Source organism: Schistocerca gregaria, chromosome 1, assembly GCF_023897955.1.
Source record: "Schistocerca gregaria isolate iqSchGreg1 chromosome 1, iqSchGreg1.2, whole genome shotgun sequence".
NCBI lineage: Eukaryota > Metazoa > Arthropoda > Insecta > Orthoptera > Acrididae > Schistocerca > Schistocerca gregaria.
Window position 1 is genome coordinate 822,310,966 of NC_064920.1, and position 26,440 is coordinate 822,337,405.

General features: G+C 43.0%; 1 protein-coding gene across 8 annotated transcripts in view; it reads right to left on the reverse strand.

Moving 5' to 3' along the window:
- The window catches only part of LOC126271264 (paxillin-like), a 447,630-nt gene that overhangs the window by 110,878 nt on the left and 310,312 nt on the right, over positions 1 to 26,440 (reverse strand). Inside the window, exon 1 of one of the 8 annotated variants that reach the window (XM_049974144.1) lies at positions 15,850 to 15,945. The exons of the other annotated variants lie outside the window; for them this stretch is intronic. Within the exon in view, the coding sequence (XP_049830101.1) occupies positions 15,850 to 15,930 (81 nt within the window). The 5' untranslated portion in view covers positions 15,931 to 15,945. Of the gene's footprint in view, positions 1 to 15,849; positions 15,946 to 26,440 lie in introns of those variants that run through there. 8 annotated transcript variants of the gene reach the window in all.

The following is a 26,440-nucleotide window of genomic DNA, read 5'->3' on the forward strand; positions in this document are numbered from 1 at the left end:
AAAACGATTTATTGCTTCATAGTCAGCACGGTTTCAGAAAATATCGTTCTTCTGAAACACAACTAGCTCTTTATACTCATGAAGTAATAAGTGCTATCGACAGGGGATGTCACATTGATATCATATTTTTAGATTTCCAGAAGGCTTGCGACACCGTTCCTCACAAGCGTCTTCTAACCAAACTGCGTGCCTACGGATTATCGGTTCAGTTGTGCGACTGGATTCGTGATTTCCTGTCAGAAAGGTCACAGTTCGTAGTAATAGACGGAAAGTCATCGAGTAAAACAGAAGTAATATCCGGCGTTCCCCAAGGAAGAGTTAGAGGGCCTCTATTGTTCCTGATCTATATTGACGACATAGAAGACAATCTGAGTAGCCGTCAACATTCTTTGCAGATGATGCTGTCATTTACCATCTTGTAAAGTCATCAGATGATGAAAACGACTTGCAAAATGATTTAGATAAGATATCTGTATGGTGCGAAAAGTAGCAATTGACCCTGAATAAGGGAAAGTGTGAAGTTATTCACATGCGTACTAAAAGAAATCAGCTAAATTTCGATTACGCGATACGTCACACAACTCTGAAGGCTGTAAATTCAACTAAATACTTATGGATTACAATTACAAATAACCTAAATTGGAACGAGCACATAGATAATATTGTGGGTAGAGCAAACCGAAGACTGCGATTCATTGGCAGAACACTTAGAAGGCGCAACAGGTCTACTAAAGAGACTCTTTACACCACGCTTTTCAGCCCTATTCTTGTACTGCTGTGCGGTGTGGGATCCGCATCAGGTGGGACTGACGGATGACATCTAAAAAGCACAAAGAAGGGCAGCTCGTTTTGTATTATCGAGAAATAGTGGAGATAGTGTCACAGACATGATACGTGAACTGGAGTGGCAATCATTAAAACAAAGGCCTTTTTCGTTGTGACGGGACTTCTCATGTCATTTCAATCACCAGTTTTCTCCTCCGATTGCGAAAACATTCTGTTGGCACCAACCTACATAGCGAGTAATGATCATCACGATATAATAAGAGAAATCGGGGCTCGCACAGAAAAATTTAAGTGCTCGCTTTTCCCGCGTGCCGTTGGCGAGTAGAACGGTAGAGAGACAGCTTGAAGGTGGTTAACTGAACCCTCTGGCAGGCACTTTATTGTGAATAGCAGAGTAATCACGTAGATGTAGATGTAGATCCCTTCAGTGCGGATGCGAACTCTTATGGGACCTGGCGAAATGCCGGCCGTAATAAGGATGATGGGCATCTGTAGTGTGCGGAGGATCCGGGTCTGATGGCGAGGCGTGCTGAGGTCGTCCGTGCGCTTGCGACGACTACTGTGCCCGGATGGCGAATCTCGGTCTGGCACTAATTTTCAACTTTCTCCATTGTTTTAATCAAAGCCCACTGGCAGCTAATCTCTTAAGTTCCTTTGTGTCTTGATTGTCATTTATGTTCATTGGTGATCGGTATTTACAGAATATCTATGCTGGAAGTTTAAGCATCGAAGTTTCAGAACCGATATGAGTTCTTTGCAACAAGTAACAGTGATGTTAAAGACAAAATATCGACACTCCTTTCGTCATTTTAACGAATCTTTTTCTTTAAATTCCTCTCATAACGAAATCAGTGCACTGATTAAAGGAGCAGAAACGGCATGTGTAAGAAGAAGTCATAGATTGTGTTTTGCCCACATGCTCAATTTGGTTGCAAAAAAAGTGCAATGAAAAGATTGAAAAGCTGCTTGAATTGATTACTGCTGTAAAGAGAATAGTAATGTGGTTCATACGGAATGCAACAGCAAATATTGCGCTATAAGATCTCACACTAATTCAGCAACTATCCACCAGGCGGAATTCAACTTTCTTTATGAGTGAAACATTTTTGCAACTGCGTCCAATGATTAACAATATCATTAACTGCCATGCTAGTGCGCCGCCATTGCTAACAGCGGCAGATAATGTGTCATTAGCAGATGGTCCTGACATTACACGGCCTATAGAAGTGGCTACTCGTGAAATTTGTCTAGAAAATTATATTACAAGCAGTGCAGTAATCCCCAGCAGCTACTATGTTGAATATCAAAACGTCTGGCATGCAACCAACTGGGGTGACCACCCTCCTGTATTTTCTAGGATTTCCAGTATTACAGCAATTTTTTTAATCCTCCTCACTCCCTTCTTGACCACCTGTTTCTTCCGTGTACTTCGTCAGTGATTATTCTTATAAACGTTAATGCCGCGAATTAACATCCATAGTTCAAATTCCCTGGCCAACATTTCTAAAAATTTTCGTATGATAATTGATACAGTTGTCGATATATAAGCTTTTACTGTTCGTGCTTCTATGGAAAAAAGACAGTTTCACTCCAGGGAATGCGAGGGACGAAGAAAGAATGACAACTCAAATTTCTAATATTTAAATAATTAATACAACGTCGTAAAGAAATATAAATATGCACTTTTAATATACTAGTCACACACCAGAGTACAAAATGACTTGACTATTGCTACCAAGTGATGTAAAAAATAAAATCTAATGGACATTTTTACCTTATTGGCCTAACAGTTTCTGTTAAGTAATTCACCTATGGAGTAGGAGAAGTTGGACACCAAAAGTCTTTCAAACTCTGTTTAAAGTGTGCTTTGTCTGAAACTACGCTTTTAATGTTTACTGGAAACTTATTGAAAATATCTTTTCCTGAACAATAGACCCCATGTTTGGACCAAGCAAAGTGATTTCAACTATTTTTTCCTAGTGTTGATATTGTCTACTGAGATATTGGTCGGAGGAAAGAGACATATTACTTACAATAAACTTCGTTAAGGAATAAATATATAGAGAAGCAACAGTTCCAGTGTATCCAGCTATCTGTAGGGCTTTGGCACGCTGTTCTTGAATTTACACCACAAATGAGTCGTATCACTCGCCTTTGCGCTCTTAAAATTGTTTCTCGCTATGTGGAGTTACCAGAAAATATGGTACTGTATACGATAACAGAGTAATAATAATCAATGTATGACACATTTTTTATATTTATATTTCCTTTGTCACACATTCCAAGAAAATGCGATGTAGCTGTAGCTGTGCACGTGAAATTTCCTGCGACTAAACTTCCTTAAAATCATAGAAATGAGAGAAAATGTTGGCTGTCCTGCAACCAATGACCTATTGGAGAGAATCTGAAGAGTAACGTCATAATAGTAATCAATAAGTGCTTACTACCAACTGAACATGTTAACGTATTAGCCATACTGACACTGCTCGATCCTAGATTCAAGAACATACACTTTCCAAATGCATTAGCCTCTTTGAAGGCCTTCACAAATATCAAGAATTTTCTTGCAACTACTGAAATTGCTGTCAGTAAAAAAATAAAGAAAAACACCTTCGAAATTGCCAGTGTTTGAAAGATAGTTATGAAAAGCAGGAACTGTTCTCTTTCAACAACTGAAAAAGTGTTGTTTTTATAGCTTATGTATAAAAATTAGTGGGATATGTAATGTTAATTTTTGCTGTATTGATTACCTAACAAATATGCTGCTACATGTACTTGTATTTCCCTTTTTAACCCATCTCATCAATTCATCATTTACCATTGATGAAAAACATGGATTTTTGGGCTGAATTATTATTGGCCCTACTATGGTCAAATCGAAATCAACATCAATGATTTGCCAACATCGTACAACTGTATTCACCAACTCGAACATGTCGTGATACCTTGCTCAGTTTTCCGACAGAAACCATCAGCCGATAGTTTCCTGGCAGTTAACGTCGACTTTGCGCGGCTGCTTCGCGCGTCAACCACACCCCACCACGTGGCATGTTTTGTTTTGTGTGTTAATGTTGCTGCAATTCTAGGCGGCTATCGCTTTCACGCCATGCTGACAGATTTTTTTCACCTTACGCTTGAAAACTGGCAACAGTGGTGCAAGCTGTCAGAAATCTACTTTTGTACCTATCTGCAAACTGTGGATGAGAGAATTGTCTTCTATTATTCCTTATTGTCGATACTTCTTCGATTTCATACTTGTGCAGCTTTTCACTAGCATTTATTCTCTGAAACTACTACAGTACTAAACAGCTAACCCGGGGTACGATCCCATTTGCAGCCCCCTATCTAACTGCTTCCAGTGGTAACAAAAATTTCGTTTTCAATATTTTACGCAGCTACTGATCAATTTTTTTAAAATAAAATGGTGTCATAATCTGTTCATTAAGAGCCATAATCTTATGTTAAAGTCTTAACAAAACAAATCGAACATTATAGTCAAAAATGGTTCTGAGCACTATGCGACTTAACATCTGAGGTCATCAGTCCCCTAGAACTTAGAACTACTTAAACCTAACCAACCTAAGGACATCAAAAACATCCATGTTCGAGGCAGGATTTGAACCTGCGCCCTTAACGGTCGCGCGGTTCCAGACTGAAGCGCCTAGAACCGCTCGGCCACAACGGCCGGCAACATTACAGTCAGACACTGTGTACATATCTGGAGGCAAAATAAATCACTGCGCTCAAATGACCCATATTATATGCGTCCAGTATTTGAGAATGAGAGTAGTTTAGCGACTTACTACAAACTTCATAACAGCGACTTACTACAAACTTCATAACAGCTAGCTGACAAACCCAGTATAGCCAATTTTCTATTAGAAACGGAAACAAAAAATGAACTGCTTTGGAGTGAGGAATCGAAAAAACTTTCATGTCCATGTATTCATGTAAACGTCAATGAAATTTTGAAACAGTTGTACAAGAAATATGCATAACGTACAAATTTATAAATACAGTACCCAAATTATGAAACATGATCCCGTAAAGTTCCTGTACACTGATAGCAGATGCTTCACGTGTCTGCAACGCGATTTTGTAAACGTATCGATGGCAGCATCTCTTCATAGCTCTACAGACGGCTATCGTTTTCGCCTACAGCCGTTGGCGCTTCGCATTGAAAGCTGTCAAATAGCTGCGGGGTGTCACGGATTTCCTTAATTTGACTTGACTGTAGGAGTGTTTTAACAGTAAAAAATGAATGTATTAAAACTTCATGCATGTTGTTTACGACATCATATTTCTTGAACTCGTTTCACACACGACATTTTCGTGTAGGTACGTTTGGCAGCATATGTATATACTGTCCGCGAAATGTGCCGCGAATAGATTTAGCAGCAAAGAAGTAATACATTAAACGTCAAGCATGATGCAGCAGTTTACCACACATCTCACTAATTATGACGTCATATCTCTTGAGCTATGTTAAGTAGGTGGCTCTTAGCCCGACTGCGATGGTTACCTGATTGTAAGGGACATGAGTATCATGTTTGGTTGAAATCGGTCCAGTGGTACGTACGTACATACACCCATTTTTATAATATTCATGGATTTCAAACCTTTACGAAACTTACTTACTGACGCTCCTACATAATGAAGAACGGAAAAAAGTTTATCGGTTACTAATTTTCACCGTTCATGAAATAAAACTACAGCATCAGACATGGCGTTTTAATTTATAATCTATTTACTACTAAATCAATTCCTAACCCATTTTGCACATCCCACTGAATACTCATGAAAAATTATATCATTGTACGACACATAGTTCGGGAGGTACGAAGTTTTCTACATGGGAGTTCCATTCTTTATATAATCGGGGATGGGAGCTAACTGGTGGTTCTCCTAAAACAGGCGAGCAACATATTGGGCCATGAAAAAATATAGTAAATCAATTACACATTCGAATCAACTGTCTTCCAGATCTCTTGCGTTACTAACTGTTTTCAGTATGAAATGTAGCAACGTAAACTCAACGAAGGTTCAAATGGTTCAAATGGCTCTGAGCACTATGGGACTCAACTGCTGTGGTCATTAATCCCCTAGAACTTAGAACTACTTAAACCTAACTAACCTAAGGACATCACACACATCCACGCCCGAGGCAGGATTCGAACCTGCGACCGTAGCAGTCGCACGGTTCCGGACTGCGCGCCTAGAACCGCGAGACCACCGCGGCCGGCAAACTCAACGAAGGGTATTATATTTTTCCATCGTGCTGTCATTAGAGACATGTCCACAGCCCAGTTTGACGGGCAAGTGGGAGTAATTCGGCCATGGTCCAATCGAAGAAACTACCCCGATATTATACTTATATTTCGTAACGAAAACATGGGAAACCTAAATCAGAGCGGCTGGCTTGTGACTTTGACCCTGTTGCCTCCGGAATGCACGCCCGATACTTCACGTATTGTAGCATTTCGCTTGGGAACGTATGCCAACATTCCACACTAGTTTGTAAATGCATTAATCATCTTCAATCATCTTTCTAGTTACTGTACTTGAAATACTGGTTATAAGAGGGTTGGAACTTTAATAGAGGCAACTACCTGCTTACAGCTCGTACAAAATGGATACGTGTTTCAAAGTTTTACTGACCTTCAAACTAGTCATCAGCATTGTGTGTAACCCGTTGCCAGCGATGTAGAAGTCGTAGGATACTCTTAGCAGTGCCAGTGTTGACAGTTCGAGCGGCGCGGTCTATTGTCCGATGAATTTGTAGCAGTTCCGAAGCGAATGCCGCGAAGTGTGTCCTTCAGTTTAGAAATCGAGTTGAAATCACGAGGGCCTAAGTCAGGGGAGTGCAAGAGGTGGTATAGGACTTAGCAGCCCCATCAGTCAAACAAATCAGTAACAGCTTGCGCTGTACGTACTTAAGCATTATCCTGCAAAATGATGGTCAGGTCCCGCAGAAAGTGTCATCACTTCTGCCTCTAAGCTGGTCGTCGGTTGTGTTCCAAAAATGAAAAGTCTTGATTCCAGGGCAACAGTAGGTACCTCACAGGTACATGACTTCGCAAGTATCAAAAGATGTATCTTAATGGCCGTACGTTTTGATTACAATGAGTTAGGAGCTTACATTTATTACACCGCCATGGAACCATGGACCTTACTATGTGACATAAATTGTCTCTTGATCGTCAGTTCATTTCTAAGAAAAAGGGGTCTTAACAGATGGACGGACAGAAAGACAGTCAGTCGTACAACAAATGACGAAAAAAATACTTTTTTCTTGTGATATAATTACAAATTAACACTTTTCGGATCTTTTTCCTTGTCTTGTACTGTGAAACCTTGCTTTCTGCCCTCCCAAATTTCATGATTCTAGTTCAACACGAAGTACTCAACAGTTTCTGATGAATGAGTTTGAGAGTATCAAAATATGTGATATAAATGGCCGTATCTTTTGATTAGTATGACTTAGAAGCTCAAACTTTTTACAACTCCGAAGGACCATAGACCTTAGTATATGATATAAATTTCAACTTGACACCTCTACCCACAACTGAGAAAAATGGGTCCTGGCAGTCGGCCGGACACACAGACAACAAAGTGATCCTGGAAAGGTTCCGTTTTCACCGACTGAGGACGGAACCCTAAAAAGCTCAGGATAAACAACAGGGCCACAGACAAATTAGGGGAAAACTACATCTACCAGGGAACTTGCGGTGCATACCAAGCAGTGCAAAAAGGAAAAGGACACAACTTCTGGAACGTTATAAAAAGCGTATTATGATCTCAGAGCAGAAAAATTCTGATAGTTATTTCACAGCGCATCACAGCCACACTTTAGATAATATAAACCATACGTATAGCTTGAGGGAAATCAACCAGTAAATAAGGATAAAAGGGACCCGCCACATCTAAAAATGAACAATAAAAATGGCATGGAAACAATATTCTCTTCATAAGCCATTTTTACGGTGATACCTTCAGAACGAGCACATAACTTCAATATATTGGCTCCATACCTCCTCATGTATATATATACAAACACACACATTTTACGATTTAGTGTCTACTCGCAAGTCGTAATAGGTTCGAACAGGATTGCTACCTGAAACTATGGTGATTCGGGTGACAACGAACAAGCAGCTGCACCATAAAACAGTGCTTAGTTTTAATGCTGGATTCATATTCAGAACGCATGTTAACGAAACTTCTGTCACTTTGTAACAATCTAACTAGCAACGAAACGCTAATAACATGTAATATGAGAGATATGATAAAAAATTTCATGTAGGAAAGATTTCGGATAAAATTAATACAAAGTTTTCGCAAGGAAATCTATTTCGAGAACACAAGCAATGAGATATCAGTAATTCAACGGCCGGCCCGTGTGGCCGTGCAGTTCTAGGCGCTTTAGTCTGGAACCGCGCGATAGCTACCGTCGCAGGTTCGAATCCTGCCTCGGACATAGATGTGTGTGATGTGATGTTAAGTAGTTCTAAGTTCTAGGGGACTGATGACCTCAGATGTTAAGTCCCACAGTGCTCAAAACCAGTAATTCAACGATTCTACAAGTAGAGACCAGAGACGATGGCCAGGTAATGAAACGTGTCTGGACGAGTACAAGAACGGAATAGAAACTATTTCGCGAAGGCAAACCTGCAAAAACTCGGGGCTGACAATCACGCAGTGTGAAGGTGAAGTCTTGTTTCTGCAACATCTGTACGATGCGGCCACGCTGAAAGGAATCTTTCAGTAACAAATTATCGGAAGTGCAACTGTACACAGTCCTCCTTTCTGGTCGGTTTCTTCAATAAAAGCGAGCTCCTCGCGCTCGTTGTTTCCAGATAACAGCGAGGAATATATTCAAGATTTACACATGAGATGCGTCAACAGCTGTTTCATATAAAGATGAGGAAATAATTAATGGTAAGTAGCTCTTCCCCAAGCATGCGTTACGCATATAAGGTAACTAAAGACAGCACTGTCGGAATACTCGTTACTACAAATGGCGTCTCGCAGGTAAGCGCGAAATGAGCGTAAGATAAGAAACGGAGAGTGAAGGAGGTCTTCGTACGCGACAAAAATCGGAAATGTCTCAAACAATAACTAGGGATGGAGGCCGAGGGATTTTACATGCCAGTAACAAGTATCCATTCGTGCCAGTTACAAAAACGGGAAGAAACCTCGATGTAGCAGTGAGTGTGATTATGTCCACCCATCACCGCCATGCAAGCAAACATGGCGCTATACCTCATGATTAACATGGGTGCAGAGTGTTCTGTCTCCAGTATCTATAAGATCGCAAAAACTTTTGAAATTTGGCGGTACCGTCTGATGAAAAAATATCATTGTTGCCACAACACCAAGCGGAAGGACACACTTGGCTGCCTGGCGTTAGGTGACTGCTAGTGAAGACCCATCCGAGGGAATGTGCTCATAAGAATGAATACTACCAATTCTTCAGTTGCTGTATCATGTATAAGACATACCCATCATCCACTCCGTGCGCGGTAACAGTAACAGCGGAGTCCACACATCAAAAACATGCAGTAATTGGCTGAACTGTAATACACTAGAATCTGCGCTCGAAAGGCCGGCAAGTCGACACGACTTGGATTCAATCTACTTGGTTTTAAAAGAACTACTTTTATGTATGTTATCATTTATATTCCGCTTTTAAGCCTTGTTCGCATCAAAAAACGTAAGAACCGCATCGATATTGAGAGCGCTTGAATCTCGTTCAAATTGTAGCCGACACAGGAGGTTGCAATCACTCCCACATCTATTGATCCACAACTGTTTCAGCAGTGAAATGGACATAATTTTCAGTTTCATTTTAATTATTTTTGTCATTATTTTCCCAGAATGATGGGTCATTAAATCATGTCGAAAACTACCTTATTGTTATATTTCGACATATCTTTCAACAGTGACGAAATACTGCTCACTGTGCTATCATTTTCGCTTTTCATTTAAATATAATAAGGCCAACAACAGGAAAGTGCCTTGATTCAGTCTGCATAGAAATCCAGGAGTGAATAACTTTTAAGAATTATTTATAACAAGATCACTATAAATTTTGAGGGCTTGCGACTGTAACGCCATTAAAAATTCAAAAGAAGGCCTGTATGTATGCGAATCCTCATTTAATAAACATGTCATTACGTGCATATTTGATCTTGACATGTCATTCTCTGATTTAAAAAAAATCAACGAATTAGAATATGTTAGGTCGTTTTTTCGTGGCCATGTCCAAAATCAGTAATTTAATAAAATATTACGACGTGCTCGCCTTAAATTCAAACACTTTTTCTGTTTGGAAATTACCGTAAACGAACGTTGTTTTACGACGAAACAGCACCACGAAAATTATCATCACCAGATCTTATATACTGAGATGATTCGTTATTTTTTTGAGTGACGCATTTTGCGGTATTAGTTCGGTCTCTTATAAATGCAATACGCAGAAATCCCTCGCTAAAATGCAAGAAGTAGACGCGCACATTCTATGATAGTGACAGCTTTATTCGACTACACAGTCAGATTGCGAATTGGCACTGTCTCACGGTGCAACACAATCACCTGCCATCTATACCATGACCTGGCTTTGGTTAGTTAACACCAAAGCGTAAGTACTATATTCGATAACAAATTAAGGCATTCTCTGTTCCTCCAAATGAGACAGTTTGCTGCCCAGCAGTGTACACTTCCGATTAACGGCGGAATTGCTGTAAGATTCGTCACGTAATTCCATGTTCTGCCAATATCGTGGCCTTAACAGAATATAAAAAGCTTCGTCTGTTGAATTTCAGACGTAAAGATTACTTTGAACAAAAGAGTAAAAAGTAGAACAAAGCTAGCGTAATTATAATGCTTCACAGATTAACTACACCAAACGCGTCAGTGAACACGTCCAATATTTCAAGAAAATTGGGTTCACCGGCCTGTTGGTAAACACAACAGCCATTGTTTATGGAAGAGGGAAGCACTGCTGGGACAGGGCGGCCCGTGCCAAATCGGGAACGTGACGCTCGGCAACCTGTTGCGAGAGAACCGCCGCTCCGCCTTCGCTCTGGCACAAGTCCAGCAGAGCTCCCTACAGCTCGCTCTGCCATCTACTCGCCACACGCGATACTACAAGTATGACCGCAGTTCCAAAGTCTTCCACTAGATAGCAGATGGCTAACTCTGACCATCCTAAAGCACGGGCGTACCAATGTCTAACTCTTCGCCTTACAGCTCTCTAGCGAAGTACAAACAGATTAATAATGTACGCCTATGTGGAGTACACAATTTGCAGCCAATCACTGAAAGCAGCAATATCAAACAAAATTCTCAAACTGTCACCTCTACAAAAACACTATTGTTTTGCAGAAAGAGAGGGGGAATATGCTCTGAGTGTGTGTTTCAAATGACGTAGTTTGTTATGTGACTAAACTTTAACCTGACGTTCAGAATATCAACAACTTCGACAGCACAAGCAATGCGTTGGCTGTGCTGTTTACGACTAACACTCTGGAAGACATGCAGTTGCATACCTCAAGCGCGCTTACCAAGAGACTCAGCACGTAACTATAATAGCCAATTAATGTAGTACATTATGCTTATTAGCCAATGGCATGCAAAGTTCTACTGCAGCTTGAGGATAAACTATAGAAGAACAGTGTCTTGATTTGACAAACGCTGTCACAAGTGAATGTCTAATTATACATGTTCTCTTTGGCACGATAACAATATTGCATAAGTAGCGCAGCTACTGTGCCAGAATAAAAGCCAAATTCGGATTTACGACTGACAGCATTAATGTATGGCGATCATTTACAAAAATCACATGGTGTTCTCAAAGAGAGCAATAAACGGTTGACATCTGTCTAGTTACGTTGATAAATCCTTTTGAGCATCAAGTTGGTGAAGGTGGGCTTTTTTTATTATTTTTTTTTTCACACACTTGTATTCCGACAAGACATAACATCACCAGATTTTTGTACGGCTCTCTGGAAGGTCATATATAACACTTTTCTCGGAAAATTGTTGGAATGTAAATTATTATAATGTAGGCGTAGACTGCATGTACCAGATGAAACAGTAATATGCCATAAGATATCACGTTAAGTTAAATATATAGTATTAATAGGTACAGAATATGAACTAAGATCTGATGTAAAAATAGACGAAATTTTGTTTTTGTTGATATATGCGAAGCTTAGAATTGACACCGTTCCCTATTGAATAAAATACATTCCACTGTGACATGTATGCAATGGAACGGAGGGAAAATTTAAGAGTATATTGAAAGGATACCCTACTTGCAAAGGGAGTTCGCGAATTTGTGGCAGTAGACAAGTAATTCAGAGCCACGGAGGTAGAGATTGAAAGTGGATACTGCACCAGACGTCTGGGCAAAAATCATTATCATGAATGAGTACAAATTTGTAATGGAATCTACACTCCTGGAAATTGAAATAAGAACACTGTGAATTCATTGTCCCAGGAAGGGGAAACTTTATTGACACATTCCTGGGGTCAGATACATCACATGATCACACTGACAGAACCACAGGCACATAGACACAGGCAACAGAGCATGCACAATGTCGGCACTAGTACAGTGTATATCCACCTTTCGCAGCAATGCAGGCTGCTATTCTCCCATGGAGACGATCGTAGAGATGCTGGATGTAGTCCTGTGGAACGGCTTGACATGCCATTTCCACCTAGCGCCTCAGTTGGACCAGCGTTCGTGCTCGACGTGCAGACCGCGTCAGACGACGCTTCATCCAGTCCCAAACATGCTCAATGGGGGACAGATCCGGAGATCTTGCTGGCCAGGGTAGTTGACTTACACCTTCTAGAGCACGTTGGGTGGCACGGGATACATGCGGACGTGCACTGTCCTGTTGGAACAGCAAGTTCCCTTGCCGGTCTAGGAATGGTAGAACGATGGGTTCGATGACGGTTTGGATGTACCGTGCACTATTCAGTGTCCCCTCGACGATCACCAGAGGTGTACGGCCAGTGTAGGAGATCGCTCCCCACACCATGATGCCGGGTGTTGGCCCTGTGTGCCTCGGTCGTATGCAGTCCTGATTGTGGCGCTCACCTGCACGGCGCCAAACACGCATACGACCATCATTGGCACCAAGGCAGAAGCGACTCTCATCGCTGAAGACGACACGTCTCCATTCGTCCCTCCATTCACGCCTGTCGCGACACCACTGGAGGCGGGCTGCACGATGTTGGGGCGTGAGCGGAAGACGGCCTAACGGTGTGCGGGACCGTAGCCCAGCTTCATGGAGACGGTTGCGAATGGTCCTCGCCGATACCCCAGGAGCAACAGTGTCCCTAATTTGCTGGGAAGAGGCGGTGCGGTCCCTTACGGCACTGCGTAGGATCCTACGGTCTTGGCGTGCATCCGTGCGTCGCTGCGGTCCGGTCCCAGGTCGACGGGCACGTGCACCTTCCGCTGACCACTGGCGACAACATCGATGTACTGTGGAGACCTCACGCCCCACGTGTTGAGCAATTCGGCGGTACGTCCACCCGGCCTCCCGCATGCCCACTATTCGCCCTCGCTCAAAGTCCGTCAACTGCACATACGGTTCACGTCCACGCTGTCGCGGCATGCTACCAGTGTTAAAGACTGCGATGGAGCTCCGTAAGCCACGGCAAAATGGCTGACACTGACGGCGGCGGTGCACAAATGCTGCGCAGCTAGCGCCATTCGACGGCCAACACCGCGGTTCCTGGTGTGTCCGCTGTGCTGTGCGTGTGATCATTGCTTGTACAGCCCTCTCGCAGTGTCCGGAGCAAGTATGGTGGGTCTGACACACCGGTGTCAATGTGTTCTTTTTTCCATTTCCAGGAGTGTATCTGTCAACTATCAGACTCACATCCAATGTTTCTGAAAACTTTAGAGGAAAAAATAAGGTTATTAGTCCCTACTCATAGTGTCTTCACTGGAAGACAAACAACTATCAACCGGGAAAATTACATTTTGGTAAGGTGTAAGTGACTTTTTTGAGCACGTCAACATACAGATTGGTATCAGCCACGAAGCAGTTGTAGCAACATACAAAGGCAACAAAAACAAGTAGGAGGATTGATACGTTCAGGACACTAAATAAACAGCCAGTAGTATAGTATCTAAATATGAGGCTCGAAACATTTAGCTTCTGGAAGGAACATGTAGAAGAATTATGGGAAATTTATAAGAATAATTGACCATGCACTTATCAATACAGTTCGTGATTGGAGAGACCATTTACCGTACAAAGTCACTGTAAAGAACTTCTAAAGAAACCGTGACTACTGAATAATAGGGACGAAACAAAACATAGTGCTACAGATAGAGAGGTGCTGAATGAAACGTGTTTGGTTGTAACGAGAGAAAGAGTGAAACCTTCAACGACTACTGTAGCATAATATTATCAAACGATCTCTCGAAAAACTCAAAGAAATTCAGGTCATACGTAAAATTTTTGTGCAACCACTCATGGACGAGACAGAAACTGTAACTGTAACTGAGAGTAACCAAGCAAAGGCAGAAATGCTGAACTTATTGTTGAAATATTACGTTACAAAGACAAGTCTAAGGGCCCTCGCCCAGTTTAATTCTCGTACCACTGCAAAGATGAGAAAAATTGACAGTGTCAGAGGCGTCGGGAAACAGCTAAAAACACTAAAATTGCGTAAAGTTCCAGTGTCTGATGGAATCATTATCCGAGTCTACACCGGCTGAGATAGCCCATTTTTAAAATCATAATCTACTGTTGGTCCCCCCAAACACGAAACGGTGCCCAATAGTTTGAAAGTAGCACACAAAAACCGTGCCCAATAGTTAGTTTGAAGAAGGCACAGTTCACATCTGACTACAAGAAGGGTAGCAAAAGTGATCCACATAACTACCGTCCAGTATCATTGACATCGATTTGTCATAAAATCATAGAGCATTTCTGAGATCAAGAGGTGTCTTTAACGGAATGGCTAATGGTGGGACAACCGACTGGTTTCAACCACAGATTTTTATCAGTCTTTTTTTTCGTTCAGTTGGTTTTTACAACCGAATGTAACTACGCGATCCAGTCACATTGACGTGACCAGGGGCTATGTTCGACGTCAACATGTAACAACTGCTCACAGGCGGCAGCTGGCAGCACTAGAAGTGGAGGATATCTAAAGCGCGTCGTGGGAGAGGAGGAGGGGGGGGGAAGGGAGGGGGAGGGCGGAGGGGAACACGCAGTTTGTTTTTCCTCAGCGCGATGGCATCTACCAGCAGGACATTGCGACGCGTCACACACCTCCCACTGTGCTTACCACTGCGTCACCTCGCTCAGTAAAACATTTCATGAGCCAGCTTTAATTGATGAATCAACGAACATGTTACAACTCCCCATGTACCACGATCATGGGGATCATGAGGATAAGGTTAGATACGCCACGCACACGGGCATTTAAACAGTCATTGTCCCTCGCTCTATACGTGATTGGAACGGAAAGAACTGGTAGAATGAGAAGTAGCCCCAGCCATGCACTTCACAGTGGTTGTGGTAAAGCATGGATGCAGATGTGGATTTCACTGTGATAAAACATATGCCATTATACGATGCATACTGTCGTCAACACAAAGACCAATAGCTTTTAGACTGTTCAGCAAAGTACGAACGACTACTACAGCTCACAGACAGTTATTTCGCACGCACTATTAACCGTATAGTAAAACTTTTATCCTTTTGTCTAACATGTTACAAAAAGATGACATCGAATGAAAACATGCACCGACTTCTAATACCAAAAAGTAACTGTTCTGAAATTGCAAATGGTGGTTTAAAATAACAAGACACGTTGACACAGAGAAATGCAGCATGTATTGTCATGGACTTCTGATACTCAAAACAGCGTTCTAAAGTTATTATAAATCGAAAGTGGCGCACAAGGCATTTGTTGTATCTGTTATCAGCACAGAATCTACGCGTTGGGCTGCTCCAGCGCATCGGGCACTTAAGGACTGCCTAGAAAATGTACGAGCGATAAAATGTGCACACCAATACTGACCGTTATTCGTCTAGTGATAGGCACGCGAATGTAGCGGGAAGAACTATGCGATGACTTGTCGGGTAGTCGGTCGTCTACCATCCGGACCGCTACAGCCAGGGAAGAGCAGCTGGGTCAGCCAGCAGTCGTGCACCAATATGGGCCAACGAAGCAGGAGTGGCTTCCATGTTCAAACTCTTCGGTGGACAGAGAAAGCAGGACTTGGCACCGATATCTGGGCGACGGAAATCCGTATGGGCGAAAGCTGCCCTACCTCTATCGGCGTCGTACAGCCAAATGTAAGCAATGGATGCTGCGAAGCCCCAGCTTGAGCGGCAGTGCTTACGGATTTGGTAATTTGTACAAGAAGATTTAAATGGCAGTTTGTACAAGAAGATTTAATTGGCAGTGTAGTACGCATGGCGCACTTGTAGCTGGCAGTTCTTTTGCGTCGGAGGAGGAAATTTGTTTTTTGAAGCCTGTACGTAAATTATTACTCCAGAGTCTCGAACACCATAAAGTGTCTGTATGAGGAACTTAGAGCGACATTCAATAATTAGACAAATTGGTGCAGAAATGGAACAGTTTGTAGTAGTTGTTCCGTACTTTCATGATCTTAGGTTGGCATCACTAGAGTGAGCTGAGAACAAATGACGGATAAAATTTGTTTTGATTATAACCTCATTCATTCCCACATTAGTTGAATAACATTCAGTGATTCGTTGTTTCCTTTATGAAGGTAAAAAACCGGCTAAAATCTTTTGTTGAATCATTTTGCAGTACGGTGAAAGTTATACGAAACGCGGAGACGTTTGTAAGTGGGTAGAACAGTTCAAAAACGGTCGAACCTCAGCGACACGTCTTTTGCAATGCCCAAGATGTCGTCTTTTGTGATTATTTAGAAGATCGGCGTACAATAAGCAGTGCCTACGACTCAGACATGCTATTGAACAACGTAAATCCAGCAACTAGAGAAAAACTTCGGGGACGTAAAAAAAAAGAAAGACGTGTAATGCTACAGGACAATGCTCGTCCCCCTTCACACCGCCCAGCTGACCGAAGAAACCACTACAGTCGAGATTAGTTCCCTCGGATTTTCATTTGTCTGGTCTACTGCATTACGTGGAAAACAGTTCAGCAATAAAAAGGGGAAAGTGGATGAAACAACAAGACAAAGACTTCTTTGCATCCTGTATAAAAAAACTATTTCATCATTGGGATAAGTCTATTGATATTGGTGGGAATTATGTTGAGAAATAATAAAAGCCTCATTTTGTAAAGATAAGAGATTTTTTTCTTACACCAATTTGTCTCTTTAATTAATGATTTTCGCTGGAGAATATTGTATTCCAGTTTTGGCCGGGGTACATCTGGCGCTGTGAATGCAAGAAAGACGTGTAGAAATGTTTCCATACGTAATGAATTAGGAACGGGACGTAGGCAGAAAACGTCAAACAAGTAAAAAAGGCATAATGTTGATTTTATTATTAATAGACACTTACACAAATTGTTAAACATGAGCACTGTAGACGTCGCGACGAGATGCTACATCCGTAACACGACGTGATCAATAGCTGCCCGCAGCAGTTCAGGTCGAACCTGAGCAACGTGTTCCTGAACACTGACCTTCAGATCAGATAGAGACCGAACGTGTCCCTCGTAAATGTTTTCTTTCAGGTATTACCAGAGTCACATGCACTGAGATCAAGCGATCTTGCAGGCCATGCATCTGGAAAACCCCAGGAGATACCACGTTCTTGTAATGCAGTATAAAGCAGATCTTTCAAATTGCGCTGTTCCAAAGCAGTAATCACATGCCACACAATGCGGCCTCGATAACGTCACGGTACACGTGACGACCCCTTGGGTGTATTCTCTTCAAAGAAGAGTGAATCGAGAAAACAAGATGCTCGAGAATCCAAGCCACAACTCATGCACGGCGAGTGCAGTGGTTCTTCGTGCACATTACGCATTTTAATGATACCCCAAATTCGGCAGTTATGTGTATTCACTGTGCCCTGTAGTGTGAAATGTACCTCGTCACTCCATAGAATATTGCTCGGGCACATGTCATGAACTTCGATCCGTGTCAGAAACCGAAGAACAAGTTCAGAACGTTGCTGCGGATCATGAGGTTCAAATTGCTCTGAGCACCATGTGACGTAACATCTGAGGTCAACAGTCCCGTAGCAGTCGCACGGTTCCGGACTGAACCGCCTAGAACCGCTCGGCCATCGCGGCCTGCGATCATGAGGTTTCAGTTGCTCTATAGTCTGGATCTTATACGGGTACCAGTGTAAAACAGACTGGACAGTTTTCATGACACTCCACGAGCACCTGGGGCGCGTGATGCATCGTTAGTTACAGCCACAGCAACATCGTCAATAACTGCCAACAGCGTAGCACGTCTTCCCCTTCCAAGTACCACACCAAGTTCACCATGTTTTTGAATTTCATGATCATCAACTTTAAACCATTTACTGACATCGGGTCTCTCCTCAAATCTTTCAGTCGGTCATACTTTCTTAATGCAGCACCTTAATTGCCGTCGATCACATAAAACAGCTTCACTAACAGTGAACGACCTCTCTCTTCGATATATAATACTGCTCGCTTACGTTATGAGTTGTCAAAGAACAGCATGAGTGTCAAACGGGCAAACAAACATTCTACAGCGCCGTATTTGCACCTGGTGGCCAAACTTGAAACTAATTTTTTTCCAGCGTAAGTCGGTTCAGCATTTAGGCAATAGCATATCTAACACGTTTCGCTGCCATACGATAATTACAGCCCACACTGGGCCACCATGAATACCTGCATTTTAATTCCAACCGTAAGGCAAGTAGTGAGTGATCGCTATTCTCTTTAATTTACCTTTTTTTTGTCAATGTGAGTGTTAAAGAAAAATGGTAAATTGAAAGAAACGATGATCACTCACGTTGCATTTTTTAAAAATTATTATTGTTCCTTATCGTAGCCGCATCAAACAATGCACACAGGAGATATGACACTTCGCTTTCTTGGCGTTTAAAATGGTTCGTTAGAAGTATTGGAAATAAGCACGTGAAACTTCCTGGATTTATTATCATCTGAATCCGTGTCTGTGGGTCTTGAGTCGGAATGAGTAACTGCCATAGGGAATACAGTATCCAACTCTCGGTATCAGGAAGGTCTTTTTTCTTTCGTACGAGGAATGGATTCCCTCACCGCTTGAAGACAACTGAGAAGCTACGTGAAGGCTCAGATTTCGAAAGCCCACATCGACCACTAGGACTGAGCGGCCGTGTGCTGAACCCTCGGCCCGTCCAGTGGCACAGAGAACGACGCAGCAGTCGGTCAGCACGCCTATGTCCTATTGGATGACAGCGCCACAGAATTTAGTTTGATATCGTCCGCTGATGATGATGATGATGATGATGATGATGATGACGACACGCCCCGACAGCAGCGCGCATTAGCACGCCGCTTCCGGGATTCGACAAAGCGTGCCGGTCTCGGATCTAATCCGCCCGTGGGATTAACAATGAGTGCCGGTGTGCCGGCCAGCCTCGACTTGGTTGTTAGGCGGTTTCCCGCATCCAACTTGGTGAATACTGGGCTCGCAACCACGTCACGCCTCAGTTACACGATTCGCAAACACTTCGAACACGTTCTCAAGCTTACACAAGGATAACACAAGGCGCGGGATACACAAACACTGCAATGTTTGTACAGTATCAATAGTTCTTCGTTTGTTCTCATTCACAATTATAATTGACACTCATTCACAAAGGGTCCAAAAATCTTCCGTTATTATCTTATTTTAATATAAGCAGTTTTTCTTTACATTTGTTTTCGAAAGTTAATCACGCTGGTACAACGGCTGGCTGAGACGAGGTAAGTTTTTAAGTTTGAAGGGAAAATTCGAAAAGCTGAAGACTGCCCTGTTAACAATCGCTAAGCTTCCATTACTTTCTATTTCATCTCGATTCTACTTGCTGAAAGGACTTGTAAAAGATTTAAAACAAACAGCTGAGAGAAGATGAAATTGTCTACAAAAAATGGATTATCTGTTTGGCGTAAGCTATTTTCCTTATAACAACGCATTCCTTGTTTTCTTTAGTGAAACAGAAACCAGCTATCGGCGCACTTTTGTAATAATTTTCTCGTTTCCATATTAATGCTATGTAGCCCAGATCGGGGTTTAGAAAATTAGTACAATAGGAAGAAATGCATTCAAAACTGTAAATATCAGAGCTCGAAGATGAAGAAGAAAAAAAAAATTTCATGGTCCTCAATCGCCCTCATCACCGATGTCAGTCTGTTCCTACGTTCTTATCTCGTTAATAGTGTTAGCGTGTTCTGACATATCCCCACTTTTTACAAATTGTTTTGCTCGGTTCTTTACTTCACTTTTAATCACGTATATTGCAGTTGTTTATGTGTATTACAAATGTTTATCCACGGCTTCAACGGTTTCTCTCTTTCAGATGAACAGGTTCAAATGGCTCTGAGTACTATGGGGCTTTACAGCTGAGATCATCAGTCCCCTAGAACTTACAACTACTTAAACCTAACTAACCTAAGAACATCACACACATCCATGCCCGAGGCAAGATTCGAACCTGCGACCGTAACGGTCGCGCGGTTCGAGACTGAAGCGCCTAGAACCGCTCGGCCACACCGGTCGGTTCAGATGAAGAGGAGTTATGGACAGTAAATGTTTGAACTCGAAGATGTTACACATCATAATGCGAGAGGCATAACTATTACACATATGAAAAGTTTCGTGACAGCCGCAGAGATGGAGATCGAAGTAACCAATGACTTTCAATATGTTACTTGAACAAGTTTGCGAAGCTCTACGACGGTTAGAGAATAAACGGTGGAAAAAAGCACACCAATGAAGTTACCTGACCGCATGGCTCAGGTGAAGTACACCCCTGGGCACCGATTTCAGGAAACGCAAAAAGGAAACAGCACGCAACTCCGTATCTGAGATTGCGCAAGTGGCTGCACGGGTACCTACATTCAGGACAAGTGCACACGTTCTGTCCTTCGTCATAAGGCTGTAACAACTCTCATAGGGCATGTAAGTTTTATATTAAAATAGGTGAAATTCTGATTACTTAAAATGGCATAAAACTTAATATTTCACATAAAAATTTGAAACTTGCCTTTGATACAGCTGCCATTCGCCGGTCCTGTAACCTAGTTTATCTCTTCGCCGCATTGACACACCTACATCGGTAAATCTAGCGGTAGCATGCGGAAACTGATTTCCCGCTCCCCATCCCACCCCTTTCCTGCTCCTTCCCAAGACATGCTTTGCGTGAAAAGCGCGAAACAAAAGTAAAAACAGATCTTCAATAAAAAAAGATGGAACTTGATTCCCTCAAAACGACTTCTAATTGATTCAGAATTGATTTACACAACTGTTATTGAAATAGGATGAAAATTCGCAAATTAGGTCTAGATTATGTTGCTGATTTTCTGAGGCCGAGTGGATGAGGTATGTAGGGTAGGTTCTGAAGGAGTCTTTCATGGACGTCATATCAAACATGAAACGCTGTTGACTTTCACATCTTTGTCGGAACGAAACATCAACAACCCTGCTCGCACACTTGTGCCGGACGACAACGTAGTCGCCGATTCAACGGCATAGTTTTAAGTCCGTCCGTCATTTCGCAGGTAGTCTCCTGCAGAATGGACGTTTAATAGCAGACACGTCCTCAGGCTACGCGATACGCTTTGCTAAATGAGGCGTCGAGCACCAAAAGTTTACTCCGCTGTCCATCGGGGGCCAAACATCACGACCTCTTGCCTCGGTGGCGCTACTTCCTGTTAAAAGTCGCGGGTATTTCCGGCCGGTGCGTCATCGAACGGCAGCCCACAGCAGCACAAATCCCCATATTCAAGAGTACACCTACCAGGTTATTTCTTGCAGACCAACAAAAAGATATAGGTGATTTTGTGTCATACTGACGTGCTATTTCGACGAAAGAAATGGCACAGTTATGTTCCGGCGTAACGACAAGCGACGGCACGGAGATGAAGAACGCAAGAGCAGAGGCGGCAGTGAGAAGACGCCAGCCAATAGCCCGCTGGCTAGGACCGCACACCACGACACGAGCGGCCCCTAGCCGAAGAGATATAAACGCCGCTCCTGCCAGCCTCGGCCGGACAGAAGTATGCGCGTAATACTGCATTGCCACACAGTCGTAAGCTATGTTAAAAGTTTCAAGTCTAGCTCATCGGGAAAAGACCCTCGTAAATGAAGTACCCTCCGCCACACAGCACACAACAAAGCGAGTTAATATTACATTGTCATCCAGTTCTGAGCCACGTTGAAAGTTTCTAGCTCATCGGGAAGTTGGTTTAAAATCAATTGCAAAATTTGTACTGGGAAGTGAAGGAGACAGACAAGAGAGCGAGTTAATAAAAACAGAAGTAAACTGAGTCACATATACGCCATATTTGATTGCAACTGCTCCAGGTGACCCTGAATTATGCTTTCATATAACCCATTTTTACACCCACCTTCAACGGTAGGGTTGCTTAGGGGTGGGGGGCGGGGTGGGTGGGGAGTTTCTTAGCCTCACAGTAATTTTTTCAGGTTGCAAGTGATAAGTGTCCCCAGTCTGGCAGAAACTGCTTAAGCCGCTACAGAGGTGCACCTACTCGTATAAGCCCAATGAGTTGTCGCAGACTCTTTCTGCAGCAAGTCGTACACGCACACTGCGCCCGTACGTGCTGTGACCCAATCTGCTAAGCACAGCCTTCGTGCAGAGATCTTGCGCTATACTCAGCATCATCATCATCATCCTTTTTCCACCAATACCCCTTCGCCTGTTACAGGCGCCACTCTACCGCATTGCCATCCATTTCAAGTCTATAGCTGATAGGGAAGTTAGTTTTAAATCAATTGCAAAAATTTTTACCGAATAGAAAGACAGACAAGAAAGCGACTTAATAAAAATATATTTAAAAAAAAGGAGCAACGCAATTTCGCGTCCACTGAAACGCCGCTTGTGTCATTCTGCCCAGTACTATGTATATATGAATAACTGTGAATTTTTCCACACGTTTCTGTGGTAGACACGCTGAGACCTGACAGCTCTAATGTACCCTTGGAGAAACGTACATCCATTTCACAACAGTCGCTAATAGACGCGCTACCTCCAAATTGCGCAATGGCACTGGTTGTGAAAGATCTTGCGCCCACACAGAAGCACCACGAACGTAAACAAACTGCACAGGAAATGCCTGCTGAGACAAGTATTACCTGGTAAAGCGAACTTAATCCCGCATATAGTGCTATCAAAGTGGTGCTTACGCTTGAGAAACTGTCAGCGATGTAGCAATGGTAGACTTCAAGTGTTCTCACCAGTGCGATGCTGTCACATGCTACCATGCCAGTGCCCTAGATAGCACAACTGAACGATGGCCACACTTTCTGGAAAATTTGTGGTAAGGTATTATGGGACCAAACTGATGAGGTTACCGGTCCCAAAGCTTACACACTACTTAATCTAACTTACACTAACTTACGCTAAGGACAACACACACCCATGCTGAAGACAGGATTCGAACCTCCGACGTAGGAAGCCGCGCGAACGGTGGCAAGGCGCCTAAGGCCAGCTCTTTTTACAACGGTACTCATCGGACAGTACGATAGTATTTAATAAAAATTCGGGCTTGCTGCATAATGTTTCAACCGGGCGCCTGCCAGTCATCTTCCGTTCAGCAATCGAAGACTGATTCTCTTTCCCCCTTCCCGCAATTTACTAACGTGCTGTGTATATTCAGCATGAGCGTTAAGATAGTGGTGGCAGACTGACCACACTATCTTGCGGGCAGCGCCATATGTGGTACAACTGCGGAATTCAGCTGACACTGCTGTCACCTTGCGCCACCATCGGAGTCACCTGACGGTCTTCGATTAGAGAAAATCGTGGAAATGATGGAGTTCCAATGCATTATCCAACAGGTAGCCGCTATCACGGCCCATCAGATTTTCCAGGATGCATATTTTCACCGATTCTTTAATAGTGGAGTCGCAAAATTATGTAACCTCTGGCCAAAATTAGTGTTTTATCATCATTTAATGTCCGGCGAAGATACAGTTTTCAGTCATAGCAGACTTGGTTGGTATCATAAAGCGAGTGCAGCGTTTATGCCACTGCAGCGTTCTACCATTATTCGTGTAGTTTGGCCTATGTAACCCACAAGCCACTGGAAATATATTTTGTAAATTCCCACCATCCGTCCTTTATTGATCCCAGCAGGACTGAAATTTTGATAGTGGGAGGAAAATAACTTCAACGTCAAATCTCTGGAGGATTTTGAATACCTGGAATGAAATATTGGCAAGAAAGGGAAGAAAAGCTAGAGATTTTGCCACCGTGCACTGCTCTTTATCCAGTTCCTGGTTTTTGGTTTTAGCTGATAGTATTATGTTAACCTGCTGGCTAGAATTTCTATTTTCTCAGAACACTGTTTGTAGGTAGCGGCGCTCTTCAGACAAACATCAGGATCTGAGACTGTATAAACTTTGTGTGCAAGTGTTTCAAGCACACTCAAGAGTTTTTGACATGTGAAGAGAATTCAGCGATTACAAAATGTTCAATTGTGTGTGAAATCTTATGGGACTTAACTCCTAAGGTCATCAGTCCCTAAGCTTACACACTACTTAACGAAATTATCCTAAGGACAAACACACACACCCATGCCTCAGGGAGGACTCAACCCTCCGCCGGGACCAGCCGCACAGCCCATGACTGCAGCGGCTGGGACCGCTCGGCTAATCCCGCGCGGCCGGTGGTTACAAATACAAATTGCTATGAGGGGGCTTTAGATACGCTGAATGCCCCAGCGAGCCATCATTATTCAGTCTATTCGAAACATCCAGGTAGGGCAGACAACCGCTTTTCCCTACTTCCACAGAACCATTCTCCCGGCAATTATTCACAGTGTAGTATGCATGAATCCACGTCTTGCCTAAGCAAACCGCTGACTGCTTTACTTCTGATACTTCCTTTGTCTTATGTAGTTTACCTTTTTTGAAGTACATAATTAGTTGTTTATTTTGGCAAACAATTGTTCTCAGGGTTTCTTTGCTAGACCTGAAGTTCGCTGCGGCGTTCTACCACGGTGTGGTCAGGCCTACGTAAACCATAACACATTTGGTACTTCCTTGTATTGCTCATAATATCGCAGAGGCTGGTCCCGGGGGAGGTTCGAGTCCTCCCTCGCGCATGGGTGTGTGTATTTGTCCTTAGGATAATTTAGGTTGCGTAGTGTGTAAGCTTAGGGACTGATGACCTTAGAAGTTAAGTCCCATGAGATTTCACAGTCATTTGAAAATTTGAATATCGCAGAAATTTTAGCCTAAGAACACAATTATTCGTATTGTCTGTGAGTTTTTACTGTATGCACGTTGTTTCTTCTTCTTCGGTGTAGACACTTCATTCGACTCACATCGCCGTAATTTGTACACCACTGACTTTCTTTGGTTTAACACTTTGCTGCCGGCCGAAGTGGCCGAGCGGTTCTAGGCGCTTCAGTCCGGAACCGCAGACCGCTACGGTCGGAGGTTCGAATCCTGCCTTGGGCATGGATGTGTGTGATGTCCTTAGGTTAGTTAGGTTTGAGTAGTTCTAAGTTCTAGGAGACTGATGACCTCTGAAGTTAAGTCCCATAGTGCTCGGAGCCATTTGAACCATTTTTGAAGACTTTGCTCGCACATTCAATCACCTTTCCATCAGCACCACCGCTTCTTTCTCCTTGTTATGATCAATAAAGTTAATGATGTTAGAAGCAACATGCCGCAGTTGTATGTGGAGTTATTTTCCAATACAACTTGTAGTCTATGCATTGCGAACTAACCGAAGCGCGACTGCACCTACGCTATGTGATCAAAGGTCTCCGTGCTCCCCACGTAATGCGAAATTGACCACGAGATGCAACGAGAGTCGGACGCGTCAGTATAAAAGGAGTCGGACAGTACTGTGGTTGTCAGCAGAGAAGCAGTAACAGTACAGTGAGTCAGTGAGCAGAGCTCAGTGACTTCGAAGGGGATTAGGCATTATATACCACACAAGTAAGAAATCCATCAGCGACATTTCAACCCTTCTAAAGCTGCCAATTCAACTCTTAGTGATGCGACTGTACTGTGGAAACGAGAAGGGAGAGCCACAGCTGAACCAAGACCTGGTGGACCTCATGTACTGACGAAGGGGGACCCTGGAGCATTGCGGAGGGTGGTTGTAGAATACCGTATGAAATCAGCGGAAGGAATGACTCAGGAGTTCCAAAGCGCTACGAGCAGTCCAGCTGGCACAGTGACTGTGCGTAGGGAGCTAAAAACAATGGGGTACAGTGGTCGAGGAGCTCCTCATAAGCCACACATTTCTGCAGTCAGTGCTAAGCGACACTTCAAGCGGTTCAATACCGACGCCACTGCACAGTGCGCGGCTGGACACACGTGATTTGGAGTGATGACTCATACCCTCCGATTAGATACAAATGTTTTGAGTATGGCGAATAGCTGGAGAAAGTGTAGTACCAACAGAGAAGTATGGAGTAGGTGGTCTTAGAGTATGAGGACGTTTTTCGTGGTTAGGGAGTGGTC